At 46.9% G+C, this 18,521-nt stretch overlaps 1 protein-coding gene across 1 annotated transcript in view; it reads right to left on the bottom strand.

Moving 5' to 3' along the window:
* The window catches only part of PEX7 (peroxisomal biogenesis factor 7), an 81,616-nt gene extending 66,927 nt beyond the window's left edge, over positions 1 to 14,689 (bottom strand). The window contains exons 1-3 of the mRNA XM_066371756.1: positions 14,453 to 14,689; positions 12,837 to 12,894; positions 11,827 to 11,977 (exon numbers count right to left, since the gene is read on the bottom strand). Of these exons, the coding sequence (XP_066227853.1) occupies positions 11,827 to 11,977; positions 12,837 to 12,894; positions 14,453 to 14,582 (339 nt within the window). The 5' untranslated portion in view covers positions 14,583 to 14,689. The remainder of the gene's footprint in view (positions 1 to 11,826; positions 11,978 to 12,836; positions 12,895 to 14,452) is intronic.
* Positions 14,690 to 18,521: the final 3,832 nt, after the last annotated feature.

The raw sequence follows: 18,521 nt of genomic DNA on the forward strand, positions 1-18,521 counted from the left end.
CCCCTCACTGGGCGGTCCCTACAGCACACTGCTCAGGGCCCAACTGCACAGCCCAGTCTCAGACCCCTCGCCGGGCGGTCCCTACAGCACACTGCACAGCCCAGCCTCAGTCCCCTCGCCGGGTGGTCCCTACAGCACACTGCTCAGGGCCCAACTGCACAGCCCACCCTCAGACCCCTCACTGGGCGGTCCCTACAGCACACTGCTCAGGGCCCAACTGCACAGCCCACCCTCAGTCCCCTCACCAGGCGGTCCCTACAGCACACTGCTCAGGGCCCAACTGCACAGCCCACCCTCAGTCCCCTCGCCGGGCGGTCCCTACAGCACACTGCTCAGGGCCCAACTGCACAGCCCACCCTCAGGCCCCTCACCAGGCGGTCCCTACAGCACACTGCTCAGGGCCCAACTGCACAGCCCACCCTCAGTCCCCTCGCCGGGTGGTCCCTACAGCACACTGCTCAGGGCCCAACTGCACAGCCCAGCCTCAGTCCCCTCGCCGGGCGGTCCCTACAGCACACTGCTCAGGGCCCAACTGCACAGCCCAGCCTCAGTCCCCTCGCCGGGCGGTCCCTACAGCACACTGCTCAGGGCCCAACTGCACAGCCCACCCTCAGTCCCCTCGCCGGGCGGTCCCTACAGCACACTGCTCAGGGCCCAACTGCACAGCCCACCCTCAGTCCCCTCGCCGGGCGGTCCCTACAGCACACTGCTCAGGGCCCAACTGCACAGCCCACCCTCAGTCCCCTCGCCGGGTGGTCCCTACAGCACACTGCTCAGGGCCCAACTGCACAGCCCAGTCTCAGACCCCTCGCCGGGCGGTCCCTACAGCACACTGCACAGCCCACCCTCAGTCCCCTCGCCGGGTGGTCCCTACAGCACACTGCTCAGGGCCCAACTGCACAGCCCACCCTCAGTCCCCTCGCCGGGCGGTCCCTACAGCACACTGCACAGCCCAGCCTCAGTCCCCTCGCCGGGTGGTCCCTACAGCACACTGCTCAGGGCCCAACTGCACAGCCCAGTCTCAGACCCCTCGCCGGGCGGTCCCTACAGCACACTGCACAGGGCCCAACTGCACAGCCCACCCTCAGTCCCCTCGCCGGGCGGTCCCTACAGCACACTGCTCAGGGCCCAACTGCACAGCCCAGTCTCAGACCCCTCGCCGGGTGGTCCCTACAGCACACTGCTCAGGGCCCAACTGCACAGCCCAGCCTCAGTCCCCTCACCGGGCAGTCCCTACAGCACACTGCTCAGGGCCCAACTGCACAGCCCAGTCTCAGACCCCTCGCCGGGCGGTCCCTACAGCACACTGCTCAGGGCCCAACTGCACAGCCCACCCTCAGTCCCCTTGCCGGGCGGTCCCTACAGCACACTGCTTCAGGGCCCAACTGCACAGCCCACCCTCAGTCCCCTCGCCGGGCGGTCCCTACAGCACACTGCTCAGGGCCCAACTGCACAGCCCAGCCTCAGTCCCCTCACCAGGCGGTCCCTACAGCACACTGCTCAGGGCCCAACTGCACAGCCCAGTCTCAGACCCCTCGCCGGGCGGTCCCTACAGCACACTGCTCAGGGCCCAACTGCACAGCCCACCCTCGGGCCCCTCGCCGGGCGGTCCCTACAGCACACTGCTCAGGGCCCAACTGCACAGCCCACCCTCAGACCCCTCGCCGGGCAGTCCCTACAGCACACTGCTCAGGGCCCAACTGCACAGCCCAGTCTCAGACCCCTCGCCGGGCGGTCCCTACAGCACACTGCTTCAGGGCCCAACTGCACAGCCCACCCTCAGTCCCCTCGCCGGGCGGTCCCTACAGCACACTGCTTCAGGGCCCAACTGCACAGCCCACTCTCAGTCCCCTCGCCGGGCGGTCCCTACAGCACACTGCTCAGGGCCCAACTGCACAGCCCAGCCTCAGTCCCCTCACCAGGCGGTCCCTACAGCACACTGCTCAGGGCCCAACTGCACAGCCCAGTCTCAGACCCCTCGCCGGGCGGTCCCTACAGCACACTGCTCAGGGCCCAACTGCACAGCCCACCCTCAGTCCCCTCGCCGGGCGGTCCCTACAGCACACTGCTCAGGGCCCAACTGCACAGCCCACCCTCAGACCCCTCGCCGGGCAGTCCCTACAGCACACTGCTCAGGGCCCAACTGCACAGCCCACCCTCAGTCCCCTCGCCGGGCGGTCCCTACAGCACACTGCTCAGGGCCCAACTGCACAGCCCAGCCTCAGTCCCCTCGCCGGGCGGTCCCTACAGCACACTGCTCAGGGCCCAACTGCACAGCCCACCCTCAGACCCCTCGCCGGGCGGTCCCTACAGCACACTGCTCAGGGCCCAACTGCACAGCCCAGTCTCAGACCCCTCGCCGGGCGGTCCCTACAGCACACTGCACAGGGCCCAACTGCACAGCCCACCCTCAGTCCCCTCGCCGGGCGGTCCCTACAGCACACTGCTCAGGGCCCAACTGCACAGCCCAGTCTCAGACCCCTCGCCGGGTGGTCCCTACAGCACACTGCTCAGGGCCCAACTGCACAGCCCAGCCTCAGTCCCCTCACCGGGCAGTCCCTACAGCACACTGCTCAGGGCCCAACTGCACAGCCCAGTCTCAGACCCCTCGCCGGGCAGTCCCTACAGCACACTGCTTCAGGGCCCAACTGCACAGCCCACCCTCAGTCCCCTCGCCGGGCGGTCCCTACAGCACACTGCTCAGGGCCCAACTGCACAGCCCAGCCTCAGTCCCCTCACCAGGCGGTCCCTACAGCACACTGCTCAGGGCCCAACTGCACAGCCCAGTCTCAGACCCCTCGCCGGGCGGTCCCTACAGCACACTGCTCAGGGCCCAACTGCACAGCCCACTCTCAGTCCCCTCACCGGGCGGTCCCTACAGCACAGTGCTCAGGGCCCAACTGCACAGCCCACCCTCAGGCCCCTCGCCGGGCGGTCCCTACAGCACACTGCTCAGGGCCCAACTGCACAGCCCAGTCTCAGACCCCTCGCCGGGTGGTCCCTACAGCACACTGCTCAGGGCCCAACTGCACAGCCCAGCCTCAGTCCCCTCACCAGGCAGTCCCTACAGCACACTGCTCAGGGCCCAACTGCACAGCCCAGTCTCAGACCCCTCGCCGGGCAGTCCCTACAGCACACTGCTTCAGGGCCCAACTGCACAGCCCACCCTCAGTCCCCTCGCCAGGCGGTCCCTACAGCACACTGCTTCAGGGCCCAACTGCACAGCCCACTCTCAGTCCCCTCGCCGGGCAGTCCCTACAGCACACTGCTCAGGGCCCAACTGCACAGCCCAGCCTCAGTCCCCTCACCAGGCGGTCCCTACAGCACACTGCTCAGGGCCCAACTGCACAGCCCACCCTCAGACCCCTCACCGGGCGGTCCCTACAGCACACTGCTCAGGGCCCAACTGCACAGCCCAGTCTCAGACCCCTCGCCGGGCGGTCCCTACAGCACACTGCTCAGGGCCCAACTGCACAGCCCACCCTCGGGCCCCTCGCCGGGCGGTCCCTACAGCACACTGCTCAAGGGCACTGCTGAACTGGAACTTCTTGGTGACCTGGAGCTGCATAAAGTGCTGCCCTTGTTGGTATCACCCTTCATTGCAGCTACATTTGGGCCCATACTTATTTCACTTTGTTTTCATGAATTATACATATCCAAGAACTTAACGTCCCAGTCCACCTGGTGAACTCCTGCTCACATGTCAAGTCTTAGCCCCAGTAAGTCCCTCATGAAATCAGCCTCCCTGGACAAGGTCCTCAGTGACTTAGGCGCTTCCTCCTATGCATTCCAACAGCATCTTGTACCTACTTCGGACTCAGCATCTACCGCATTTTACTAAAATTCATGTTAAATACCTGCCATGCCTGTTCGATGGAAGACTCCTCCCAAGCAAAATCATATGATTCCATCTTATACATCTATGCTCACTGCAGTATGACTCAATGTGAATTAAAATAATTAAATCAGCTAAATTTTTCTTCCACAACCCGTAACTCTGCTAGTTACAAAGAGCTATTGTTTTCATTGTAACACGTAACCGAATAATACTAAAAGCTGACATCATGAGCTCACGTTCTACTCCCTCCACACATTTCCAGTGTGATGCAGGACCTGAAACCTCATGACTCCTCGCCTCTTAAAAGTACAGGAGCCAGGCCCTGGCTGGTTGGCTCAGCGGTAGAGCATCAGCCTAGCGTGCGGAGGAACTGGGTTTGATTCCCGGCCAGGGCACACAGGAGAAGCGCCCATTTGCTTCTCCACCCCTCCGCCACACCTTCCTCTCTGTCTCTCTCTTCCCCTCCCACAGCCAAGGCTCCATTGGAGCAAAGATGGCCCGGGCGCTGGGGATGGCTCTGTGGCCTCTGCCTCAGGCGCTAGAATGGCTCTGGTCGCAACATGGCGACGCCCAGGATGAGCAGAGCATCGCCCCCTGGTGGGCAGAGCGTCGCCCCATGGTGGGCGTGCCGGGTCGATCCCGGTCGGGCGCATGTGGGAGTCTCTCTGACTGTCTCTCCCTGTTTCCAGCTTCAGAAAAATGCAAAAAAAAAAAAAAAAAAAAAAAAAAAGTACAGGAGCCTCCACAGGCTCAGTGAGACCCAGCCTTAATGAGGAGAAAAGACAGGAGGTAGGAAAACTATGCTGACCGCAGTGTCCTGCCAGCTGTCCTATGTGACACGCAATAGCATGGCAAGCATTAGGGCTCTAGGACAAAACTGAGGCTAGGACACACATGATGAGGCAAAAAATGGAATAATAAAGAAGGAAGCAAAGATGACTCAATCAACAAATACTTCATTTGTCTTACTATGTTTAAAATATTAGGACAAAGGAAATAACTAACAGTACAAATCAGGATATTGTGTTTAAAAAAAGAAAACAAACTCTAGACATACATACAAAAGGGGCGATGGGGTGGAAGCTTCAGCTTGCTCCCCAGAGAGCTGGCTTCAAGCAGGGTTTTGGGGCCGGCTGCAATGTTAACAGCAGGAAGCAGAGGTGCACACGCTGACCAGAAACTCCACTAAAGACACATGTGGGCACGGAAAGCACCAAGAGATTAGGACTAGTGAATGCTGCGCGATAACACCAAGGTTCTGTGCCTGGGCACTGTCAGCGATGGGGCGCTAACAAACTGGAAGACGGAGGAAGGAAGATAAGGTTTAACTTTAGATACACTGGGTTTGAGGGGACAGCAAGATGGTCAAGGGGAAATGTCTAATAAGAATGGGGTTTCTGCATTAACCTCGAGCTCTGGAAAAAGTTTATAGCCTTAAGGATGTTTGAGAGACAGCCAAAAAGGGATGGTAGGATTCCATTACCCCAACCTTAAGTTAATTCACCAATCTATTTAATATTTATAAAACATCTGCAATATACAAGGCACAGACAAGACAAAGTCCCAGCCCTCATGCACCTTATATTTTAGCAGAGAAAAACAGGCAGTAAATAAATAAGTATATAATTTCAGGTTGTGATTTCTAAAAATTACAAAGCAAAATACAGCAAATAAGGACACTAGAGCACAATGATAAGAGCAGGAGATCACTTCTTAATAGTGGTCAGAAAAGACCTCTCTGAACAAAGAAGTCTATGAAGTAAAAGACAGAACTGTGCAGATTTGAGAAGAGCAGCTTTCCTTAGAAGAACAGAAGACCTGGAAGCAGCAAACAAGTGTGTCAAACAGGAAGGACAAGATCCCAAAGAGCCACAGTTATGAGTTTAGATGTAATTTCTCTTAAGAGACTAAAACCATCAGCCATAAACTACCAGCTAGACTGTAGCACCCTTCTAACTGCTCTCCCCATCCATTCTTGATCACCTCTCATCCATTATCTACACTGTATAAAAAATAACCATTATGAGACACAAATGAATGTTGCTCCCTGCAGAAAGCCATTAGGTCGCTTCATACTATGTGGCCCCTGCAATTTACAGTCCTTACTGGACACTGAGAGTCATCCATGCTGTTGCTTACTACCCAAAAATCAAAATCATGTAAAACTACGCATGACTTAGGGATGCGTACATACGTAGTAAACTAAAAGGAAATACATATGTAAGTCGAAAATTCAGAATAGCAGTTGCCCCAAGGAAGAAGGAAGGAGGAAAAAAACAGGACCAGAAATTAGGAAATAGAAGGACAGAGTCAGTAACAAGGGCTCCATGGTATCAATGAGGTTTTATTTTTTCAGCTAGATGATTAATATATGTGTTCATTATATTTTTTTACATTTCATATGGTTTTTTGGGGGGGGGTTTTGTGACAGAGACAGAGAGAGTCAGAAAGAGGGACAGACAGGAAGGGAAGGAGATGAGAAACATCAATTCTTCATTGGGGCTCCTTAGTTGTTCATTGATTGATTTCTCATAGGTGCCTTGACTGTGGCGCTACAGCAGACAGAGTGACCCCTTGCTCAAGCCAGCAACCTTGGGCTCAAGCTGGTGAGTCTTTCTTAAACCCGATGAGCCTGCGCTCAAGCTGGCAACCTCGGGGTCTCGAACCCGGGACCTCCACTTCCCAGTCCGATGCTCTATCCACTGCGCCACTGCCTGGTCAGGCTCATATGTATTTTTATATGCATGAAATATTTCACAGTAAATTATTTTAACTTGTCAATGTCTTTCCACTCACTGGTCATTTCTTTTTTTTTATTTCTTTTTTGAGGATGGCATTGGCTCTTTTTTTTTTTTTATTGAATTTTATGATTAACTGCTCTGAGCACACAGGCTCAATACTTCCCCTGCGAGCACGCACTTTCCTTTGCCCCTAACCCTGTTCTCTGACCTCTGCACCTGAATAGTCAATTCCTCCTCTCCTGTCAGACTCAAGCATGCCCTTCGGGTCCCTTCTGCAGACATGATCCGTCCTTCTCATAGCACTCTGTACATTCACTGCACTGACCATATTATAACTAAACAACAGCAGCCTAACCGTCTCTCCCACAGAGGGGCAAGGACTCCAGAGGGGCAAGGACTCTAGAAGGGCAAGGACCCCGCCTGACTTGTTAATCCTCCCCACCAAGGCCTCGTAGAGTCCTCTGTAGACAGTAGAGTCAATCCAAGTTTTTGGAATGAATGAAGGAGCAGAGAAACATCTGGATGGAAAGTACAGCTCGCACTGGTCCACTCTCCCATGTCTCCCCTGTTCCCAATTTCCCCTCCTGCACCACTCCGACGGTGGACATGGCAAATGGACAAATTAACTATAAAAAAGAAGAAAAATACATAGTTATGCTTTAAAAGCCCAGTTCTCAAAAGGCTTATCTTATGAAATTACTCTTGGCAGTGTTGAAGAAAATTAACTGAAAAACTGCAAAAAGAAAAAAAAAACCCACTGGACAAATATTTTATGCTGCTTTATGAAATCGAAACCTCATCAAAACCACAGTTTGAGAGGACAAGTTTTATTGCTGAAACCAATTCCCAAAGAGCTCATTTTTAATCTACTGTACAGTATTGCCCTTTTTAAGTTGGCCTATTTAATTAAAAATCATCAAAGAAAAACTATGTCTGAACTGTTCATACTTTCTGTATCAGTACAAAGGAAAGAAACACTGACTTTTAATTACTGAGTGATTAGAAGAAGCTACATATTTCTTTTAACACGAAATGAATTTTTTAATTTTTCACGACAGAAAAACTTTAATGTCATAAAAGTACAGAAAGCAGCATAATAAATCCCTAGGTATCCATTATATATATACCTTCTGTCTTGTTTTTTTTCTTCTTCTTCTTTTCCAAGTGAGAATAGGGGAGATAGAGAAACAGACTCCCACGTGAGCCCCAAAAAGCATCCACCCAGCAACCCCAATCTGAGGCCAATGCTCTACCCATCTGGGGCCATGCTCACAACTGAGCTATTTTTAGCACCTGAGGTGGAGGCTGCAGAGAGCCATCCTCAATGCCCCAAGGCTGACGTGCTCAAATCAATCGAGCCATGGCTGCAGGAGGGGAAAAGAGAGAGAGACAGAGACACAAAGAAGGCAGAGAGAGAGGGGTAAAGAAGCAGATGGTCACTTCTCCTGTGTGCCCTGACCGGGATTCCAACCCAGGACATCCACACACCAGGCCGATGCTCTACCACTGAGCCAACTGGCCAGGGCCTTGCCTGTCTTGTTTTATCCCATTACTGACTAATTGCTGGAGTATTTTAACAGTAGACAATTTCACTCATAAATACTTCAGTAGATAAGAAGGGTTTTCTTTTCTACATAAGCACAGGCCATTTTTCCACCTAACACAACGAAGAAAAGTTCCATACCATCTAATACTAAGTCCATATTCATATTTCCCCAATGTCTTTTTAAAGTTAATTTGAACCAGGATCCAAACAAAATCCATATTTTACACTTAGGTATTATGTCTCTGAAGTCTCTTCTAATCTAGGAAAGCCCTCCCGCCCCACCTTGCTTCTCCTGTCCCCCTCTCCCCATGACATTTATTAAATTATTTTTTATTACTAAATTCAATGGCGTAACATTGGTTAATAGAATTGTATGGGTTTCAGGGTATCTCTACGGTACATGATCAGTGTACTGCATTGTGTGCCCATCACCCAAAGCCAAACCATCTTCCGTCACCATGTATTGGCCCCCTCTACCTCCCTTTACCCCCCTCAGCCTCTTCCCTCTGGTAACCACCATACCACGTCTATGACAAGGATGCCCACTTTCACCACTTTTATTCAACAGTTGTGAAAGTCCTAGCCAGAGCAATCAAGTAAGAGAAAGAAATAAAAGGCACCCATATTGAGAAAGAAGGATTTGTACAATAATACTATCACTTTTTGTAGATGACATGATTCTGTATGTAGAAAACTTCAAAGACTCCACCAAAAAACTATATTAGGGACAATACACAAATACAGTAAAGACATTTCTTTCTTGAAGAAACAAAGTTAATGGTCTTATAGAATATCCTACATTCTGGATTTGGCTAATTATTTCCACATGGTGGTGTTTAACTTTTTCTTTTATACTTCTTAATTCCTTTAGATTGAAGTTAGATCTAGAGGCTTGATTAGATTCAGTTCAATCTTTTTATTTTTTTAGCTTCCTATTACATTGGAAGTGGTATAATTTCTGGATGATCCACTTTTAGTGATACTAAAATTGTTCAGAAGATATATCTGTCTTAAATTAATGGTTTTAGTATCCATGTATAACCTTACCTAGAGTCCTTATTTCATTAAAGGCTACTAAATGGTGACTTTTCTAACTCTGTTATTCCTACTGCATTTATTAGCTAGAATTCTGTTATAAGAAATTTTCCACATCAGCTGTTTAATTACTCCACAATAAAATTCATACAGGAAAGGCAGGGTAAATGCTTTGATTCTTTTCCTTGATTCATCAATATTCAGAATAAGTTAGTTATCCTGTTAATCTTCAATGGTGACCAGTTGGGGTTATTTTAACAAGGAGTGAAAATACACACACAAGGGTGTCTCTCTGTATATAGTGTTTCAATCCATTGCTGTCATTTCTTCTGATGTTTCTATTGTCCCAACACTGGTCAGCGAGAGCTCCCTCAGATGGTCTCTTCTAAACTTTTGACATGATCCCAGTGGCCTTCCACAACTTTCTGACACAAGATGTCTTAGATTCATCTTGTATGCTTCCTCTCTCGTCCTGGAATCAATTATTTCTCCAAAGATCCCTTTTCTTTTTAGTGGGAAAGAGTATTTAGAGGCCATAATTTGGGCACTAAGAATATTCACTGGCACTAGTTGTCACTGCATATAGGTCTTTAGTGTCTAAAGAACTAAGAAATGTATACATTTTTAGGCAGAGAAAAATAAACAAGTCTATATGGTTATTTCCTATTCAATTTTAAGATTAAATGTCTTATTCAACTTTTTATTCTCATATCACTTCTCTCTTACATTGAAACTTTTTTCTAATGACCTAATTATTGTTATGCTTTATCCTATAATATATGTGTGAGAGTTTCAAAATAACAATACTAATTTTTCTGAATGCAGTTAGAAACTTTTTTTGTAATTCTTTCTGTTTATCAGAAATATCCCATTAGGTATGTACAATTAAATAGTATGTTTTTAAATTTACTTGAAATAATTATATCAACCTTAGTTATGTATGGCTCCAATTTGATATATTACTAGATTCATTTGTTTGTTTGCAAATTTTAGCGATAACTTCTTTCTTTTTATTTACATATTTCAATTGCTCCAATGTCAAAACTATAATGCAAGCTGCATTTGGAGAAATCTTGTTTCCATCCTAGTTCCCTCTCTCCTGCCTCCTTCCCCAACCCCTTTCAAAGGTAATCATTGTTATTAGCTTTCAAATTGTCTTTCCATTGCTTATTTTTTGTTAAATATATAAAGTATACATTTATAACATGTGTTCTATAAATATATTTAAATACATATGCTTATATTCTTCCTGGTCTTAAATAAAATGTAAATTCTATATATATTTAATTAGCTATGCCAGTAATTCCTTCATAGGATATCAGCTTGTACTTAAACTAAAAAGTATTTCTAGTTTTATATGATTGAAAATTATGAAATAAGATTACATAATTCTCCTACATATGTTTCCTAATAGATTCTAAAATCGGGGATGTAGGGTTCTGATTCCTAGGTATGATTAACTCATCAACTTGCTTTAGAGACAGGCATAGAGCAAGTGTCTTTTGAGACAGTGAGAGCTGCACTGACCATATGACAAAAGACCACAAATACAGTAGCAGTTGTCATGCATGAAAGTCATTCTCTACTCGAACATATTCCATTACAGTTTCCATCTATTTAAAACTATTGTTGCCTGACCTGTGGTGGCGCAGTGGATAAAGTGTCGACCTGGAAATGCTGAGGTCGCCGGTTCAAAACCCTGGGCTTGCCTGGTCAAGGCACATATGGGAGTTGATGCTTCCTGCTCCTCCCCCCTTCTATCTCTCTCTTTCTCTCCTCTCTCTCTCCTTTCTAAAATGAATAAATAAAATAAAAATAAAATTTAAAAAAAATAAAAAAATAAAAAAAAAAAAATAAAACTATTGTTTTCTCTTCTTTACAAAAAAGCTTTAAAGCTTTGAGGTTAAAGGGACTGTGAGTTACCACTCTGCAAGGTGAATCAAATCACTCCTTTTATTAAATATTTTTTAAAATCTACCTTTTGAATCTACAACCCCCAAAATATTAGACAATACACATATCAAGGTCATTAGAATTGAATGCCACTGTTGCATACTGGATTCATCTGGAATTCTTTATATAATATCATACTAATGACTGGCTCCAACTCCAGACACTATGACCTGGGCATGAAGATTTTTAGAAGCTCATTAGGTGATTCTAATATATAACACAGTTTGGGAACCACTCAGTTAAGGCAATCATTTGTTGACTCTTGTTCATTTCAAATACCTAAGTTATAGTTTATTCCTACTTAACGTCTGAAAGGGTGGTCTAAGTGAAAATCCCTAGGAATCCTACCGAAGACCTAACAGCAATGCCGTGATGTCTCTGTGAAAACTCCCCCTACCTCAACCTGGAGACAGAGTATGGCCGCCCTATTCCTACAGCACAAGGAGAGCTATGGCCTCACCAGAGGGAGTGGTGCACCCACACGTGCTACTCCTGGCGGCACTTTTACTGACTAATGAGAAGCCTGACCTTTTCTTCTTTTCCAGCACTTCAGGCTAAGAGGTAGTGTATGTTTGAATAATCAAACAAAAAATTCTGTCTCCCATGTACAACAAACACTAAGGCTTAAACTTCCTGTTCCCTGAGGGCATTTCCCCATGTTTGCATCCAAGTGCGTTTCATCCATAGAAAACTCACAATCCCAGAAAGAGTACCTCCTGAGTGTGTTCCTTGTAGACCTGCAGTGGCCCCGCGGCTTTGGCGGTGTCCCAGAGCTGCAGCGAGCCGTCCCCACTACAGGTGACCAGGATATGCTCATTGTTCTCGCTCCAGGTCACGTCAAACAAACCATCATTCCAGTCAAAACTACACCAGGAAAAATTAAAGAAAAAAAAATCTAGTTACATAGGCAGTTGGACATAAAAGAATAATGTTAGTTTTTTTTTAAGATAATCACATTTTAACACATAATATCTCACCTGGTCTTCACAACTATGAGAAATAAGTAGAACAGGCGCTTGTCATATGCAGAAACAGGTTCAGAGAAGTTAAAAGAATAGCCCAACTCACACAGCTAGAAGACTGCAAAGCTGGATTAAAATAGGCCTCCCCACTAGAAATCCAGCACTATTTACAAGAGGGCATGCTGCCATTCTTGGGTGCTCACTGTTTTTTGTGGTTCAGGGGTGGGCCCAGCAAGCATTTTAAAATCCTAATTTAGAGCAATCATTTCAACTTTTCCCATAAATCTTTCACTGGAGCTATGAGCAGGTAGCTATTTTCTGACAGCACCTCCTTTCCCTTGTCTACCTTTGACTGCTCGGATGGAGGTGTTGAGTCAGTCATCAAGACAAGACATGCACGGAGAGCAAGCGAAAGAGGCACTAGCTAATCTACGAAATGGAAATTAGCTCCTGAACGAGTAAAGCTAAACTACGGTACCAAAACAACAAAGATAAAAATGCCACACAGCGCAATACCGAGTTTATCTTTTTTATGTTTAAGTTTTATAATTTCTAAATGGACACTAAGAAACCAGAGCTTTAGAACAAAAATCACAATCAAATTTAATTGCAAAAATAAGTTCTGTACTATGCAAATGCTGAATTATGGCAAATTTAAAAAGTAAAAAACTATGGCTAAAAAAGATTCAAAATCTAATTCTATTAAGGCTTCTATAGCAAAAGAGAATACATATAAGTTAATACCTAGAGAACCACTTTACCTTCTAAAAAGCCTAAGCCCAGACTCATTTTGATCCAATATTAGCAGGGTTCCACAGCCTAAGGAGAAAAAAAAATTGAGGTCATGCCGTTGAACCTGTCAGGGGACCATCTAAGGTCAAGGAGGAGGGATCAAGCCCTGAGTACCTAATTTTACTACCACGAATTTCTCCCTCTATTTGTTGAGGCCATGTATACAAAATGATCAGATTGTGTTCTCCATCTCTTCCCATATTGTGTTTCAATCATTCAACACTGAACTTACCATCTCACCTCTACGTGAAATCCAGACAGCCCGAACAGAGAAGATATTTAAGTTCATATTCTGTGGCCAGGCAGGTGCCAGGCACACAAACTTCCCAGATAGCTGTTATCATCCTCATTTACAGGTTACAAACCTCAAGGTTACAGACCCCTGGGACTCGGCTCCTACTACATCACATTGCCTTGCCAAGAAATCTAAAATGAGTTCAACATGGGATTTAAAAACAAAATTCTTGGTCAAATTTACCACATACTTGGTGGTAAAGTGTTGAACACAATGTATCAGTTATCTACCAAAGATGAATTATTTTACTAAGGGATCAGCATATTTTAAAAGTTATATTTGCTACAGGAATTGGGGGTGGGGGGGCTCTTTTATAATCAACATGTGTTTGTTTTTTAATACCAACTCCTTTAAAGTTTTTGTAGAGGTTTTAATTCAAAATATCACAAACTCATGGGTCTTCAACATAACTGGTGGGCAATTATTGTATATCTCAATGTGACAGCAACACGAAGTAATGATGAAAATATAATAAAGCAAATATTTCTCTCCCTCTGAGTTTTAGAAATCACGTTATTTTTCCAGCTGTAGGACCAAACAAAAACTACTACTGAAAGCTGGCATTATGTAGTGACTTGTTTCAGAGATCTTCAGTGTGTAAATAATAGCTAGGATATGAATGAAAAGAAGAAAGATTAGAATGGAACCCTCCTTCTCAACCTAGTCCAGGACAAACAATGATCTTAAACCCCAAACAAGTGCTTGCAGTTATACTATTTATATGTATTCCTCCTAGGACAACACGGTGAGGGCAGAACTGGATACATCTCATTATGGCGATTGCGAGGAGACTCCAAGCGTCAGTTCAGGGGCACTCGATTTCCACTGACAGCCCAAATGCTGACTGTGGGGAACGTGGACGAGCTAACAGGTTCCGGTGTGACCTGAGGAAGGTCTTACAAGTGCTGTGGACGTGTCGGACCGGTCGGAGGGGCCAAACAGGCTAAACTCTCTCTAGGGCGGTGTTTACTTTGGGGGGACAAAAGGAAGGGGGTAGGGGGTCAGATGGCAGTGGAATCGGAACGCTCTTAAGGACACGGGCCCCTAGGCGTCTTCCACATGCTACTTCTGCATACGGTGAAACGCAGAAAGAAACTGACACTGTCTGCAGACCAAGTCCCCACGCTGGACAAAGGAGGGAGCGGGACCGATCGGTTCCTCTGCTCCCCCTGGCGTTCAGCTGCGGCGCTGTCTACTGTCGGAGGTGCTTTCCGCCCCCCGGGGGAAGCCGGCCTTGAACTTGGCTGGAACCCGCCCCCGACCCGACGGCGCGGCCCGGCCCGGCCTCACCCGCGATTCCGTAGTGCTGCGCGGCGGCGCAGGCCAGGCGGCCGGGCAGGTACGGGGAGAACTCGGCGGCGTAGCCGTGGCGGCCCGGCACCCGCAGCGTCCGTACCGAGCCGCCCTGCGCCGCGCTCATCCCGCCTGCCGCCTCCGCACCTCGCCGCCCCCGGGCCCGACCCGCTGGGAGTCGGTGCGGACTAGCCCGGAGAAGTTAGAGACCCAGAAGACGAGGCGGAAGAAAGGACACCCGGTGCCCTGAATTCTGGCTTTCTATTGGTCCGCAAATGAAAGGGCATTGACTCCAGCGGAATTCATTTTTGTTTTGGGCAAAACAAACTGGTTTGGGCCACACATAATGAACTATGTAGCTATATAACAGGGCAGTGTGGGTTAGGTGGGAATTCTGACAACTTTTGTTTTTGCATATTATATTAATTCGTTGAACTTTTGAAAGACTGGCATCAGGAAATATATCTAATGATTACAAAACTGCAGCAAACTCTGAAATCATGCGGCGAGTCCAGAAGGCGATTGAGTGCTGTGTTGCCCAAGATAACTTGAAACAACATGAAGTCAGGCAGGAATGAAGCTAAGGAAAACTATATAATAAGCAACTAACTTTTTTTTTTAATTTCTTTTTATTTATTCATTTTTAGAGAGGAGAGAGAGGAGAGAGACAGAGAGAGAGAAGGGGGGAGGAGCTGGAAGCATCAACTCCCATATGTGCCTTGACCAGGCAAGCCCAGGGTTTCGAACCGGCAACCTCAGCATTTCCAGGAATAAGCAACTAACTTAAAAAAAAAGTCCCTCAGATACCGGGCTAATTAAGAAAAACAAAGACTTATTCATTCATTCCCTCGTTCAAACATTTACTAACCATACACTACGTGGAGAGTAACCATATATAATTTATCTGCCAAACAAGACACTTTTGAGAGTGAAAAAGGGTGCAGTTAGTAAATAAGCCAGGTGAACAGGCTCACACCTAGTTATATGGCCAGCTTAATTATACACCAAGTACAATGCTGGGCTCTTCGGATCCGAAAGCAATAATATATACTCTATGGCCTCAAGAGATTAGTCTAGTAGACATGTCATTAGGGAAGTGTAATCAAAATAATGTAGGTGCTAGGAGAAATATATATGGGGTATTTTAAAATAGGAACTTGTCAGTGATGGAGGATGGGGGATGGGAGGGAAAGTGCCTGAAAGAAGGTAATGCTTGTGGTGAGTAAGTGATGATGATGTTTTCTTTAACTAGACAAGGAGATGGAAGTCATTGCAGGAGCAGGAATAACATGAACAACCCAAGAAGCCTAAAATAGCATGTTTGTGGCTGCCAGTGATACGGGAAGTCAAGAGTTAAAAATTTAGCTTTAGTAATATTGTAGTTGCTTTTATGTATAATCAATAGGCTTAATGTTTAATGCAAGTAAAAAGCTTTATTCCAGAAGTTGGATAGATGAATGGGCCTATGTGACTTGATAAGGTTGCATGTAATCTACCTTTGTGCCCCAGGCCCAGGAGATCCACAAGCAAGATGGTATCTAAGCCCCTGTGCTCCGTGGACGGAATGCCTGATGACAAGGATGCAGATAAAGAATTACCTGGTCAGTAGATGAAGAAATGCTAGAAGACTCCTTGTACTGCAACTTTTATCTATACAGCTCACAAACATTAGGGGATTTTTCAAAAATGAATATGAAGCTACAAAATATCCCCTAATTTTTGTGAGCAGTATAATTAACTTTTCCCTGAATTCCAAACCCCTTACCTATCCCTTTCTTCTCCTTATAAAGAAGGTTGGCTGAGATGAGGTGTTAAGACGGGTTTTGAGTACAGAACCGCCACCTTCTCAGATCACCAGCCATCTGAGTAAAGCACCCATAAAGATCCAATTCTTATCTTATCTTTTCTTTTGTGGCAGAGACAGAGAAAATCAGAAAGAGGAACAGATAGGGACAGACAGACATGAAGGGAGAGAGATGAGAAACATCAATTCTTCGTTGCGGTTCCTTAGTTGTCCATTGATTGATTTCTCATATGTGCTTTGACCAGGGGTGTAAAGCCAGAAGCCAAGGCTACCATCAGAGCAGCCTGGCCCATGCAGGTTCGCATTGGATTCGGACAGTCGGTAAAGAAACAATGGAGCCAAAAACTGATAGGCCATTTTCTTTAATTCTAGCTTGCACCCGGTGGGCAAGTAAAAACACTCACTGGGCTCCAAAACCCACTCACATTCAGTGCTCACAAAGCCACTGACCTATCCGAGTTTCCTAGAATCAAAGGTTTCTAGCTCATCAGCCTATTCTCCTCAGTTCCCCATCTCCTTCCTTATCCCAGATACAAACTCTGCATCTCACTCAGCACTCTGCCATCTTGGCTGCTTTTCCTGGCCTCCTCCACGTGGCCTCCTCCTGCTGCTGGCTCTACTCTCTCTGCTCTCTCATGCTAACCTCAGGAACCAAGAGCGCAAGCTCCCGCTTCGTCCCCATTTTATAGTGTAGAACACCAAAATCCCTTAATCCAATATACAAAACAGGGAAGTCTCTAATACAAAGTCACTTCTCTGAGGCATGATTGGATTGTACCACTCCACAGCAAACAGGGTGGGAAAGGCTTAATCCCAAAACCAAGCCCCAGGCTACAACGATCCTGCCTGCCCCCAACACACATTAATATCGCCTGGGCGACGGCCTCCAGTGGGCAGCACTATCTTTAACAAAGTGAGCATAATATACTCTATCTGCCCAACAGTTCCCCATCTCCTTCCTTGTCCCAGATACAAACTCTGCACAAACTGGCATCTCACTCAGCACTCTGCCATCTTGGCTGCTTCCCCTGGCCACATGGCCTCTTTCTGCTCTCTGATCTGCTCCCTCTGCTCTCTCATGCTAATCATCCCAGGAACCAAGAGAGCAAGCTCCCGCTCCGTCCCCATTTTATATTGTAGCTTCACAACCTCTAATCCAATATACAAAATAGGGAAGTCTCTAATACAAAGTCACTTCTCTGAGGCATGATTGGATTGTACCACCCCACATCAAAAAGGGTGGGAAAGGCTTAATCTCAAAACCAAGCCCCAGACTACAAGGATTCTCAACACACATTAATATCACCTGGGCAACGGCCTCACATGGTCAGCGCCATTTTTAACAAAGTGAGCATAATACATTTTATCTGCCCAACAAGGGGCTACAGCAGACCAAGTGACCCCTTGCTCGAGCCAGCGACCTTGGGTTCAAGCTGGTGAGCCTTGCTCAAACCTGATGAGCCTGCACTCAAGCTGGCGACCTTGAGGTCTCAAACCCGGGTCCTCCGCGTCCCAGTCCGATGCTCTATCCACTGCACCACCACCTGGTCAGGCAATCCTTATCTTTTCTTATTTAGCTGAGTGGTGACAGGCAGCACAAACAACGGAATTTTTTTCTGGTTTCACCAGAAATTTCCTCTGGTTTTTCACCAGAAGAAAAATCCTAAATGGAAGGGGGATGGTGATGAGTATTGGGTGGAGGGATCAGAGTGCTGTATTGGGGGCTGGATCATGAAGAGTTTGTTTGTGGTACCAAGGGGATTGGGGATTGGATTTCTACTCTAACTAAAACAATATGAAACCACTGGAGTTTTCTAACGTGAGAAATTAAATTACTGAGTTTTCATTCTAAAAGATCTGAGCAACACTAATATGGAGGGCAGTGTTTAGAAATGGGAGGGTGGTTAGAAGACTTTAGCAGTAGTTCAAACAAAAGATAAGATTTTGAACAAAGATTATGGTAATAGGAATGGAAAGTAAGAGTCAGATGAGATTTTAAGGCAATAACTCATAATATCTGATATGTAAGGAACAAGGAGGAGTCAAAATGACTCCCAGATTTCTGACTTATGTGCCTGGATGGATGTAGTGACTGATCAATAAAATTAGAACTATAGAAGGAGGAGTCAGTCTGGGAAGAAAATGAGCTCCAGTATTAACATGTTGAATGTGAATTTTATGTTGAACATACCAGTCAGGAGCTAGGGGAGTTCTTATTTACATGTTTAAAAAAAATATGCAGCCCTGGCCAGTTGTCTCAGA

The sequence above is a fragment of the Saccopteryx leptura genome, chromosome 3 (genome assembly GCF_036850995.1).
Source record: "Saccopteryx leptura isolate mSacLep1 chromosome 3, mSacLep1_pri_phased_curated, whole genome shotgun sequence".
Lineage (NCBI taxonomy): Eukaryota > Metazoa > Chordata > Mammalia > Chiroptera > Emballonuridae > Saccopteryx > Saccopteryx leptura.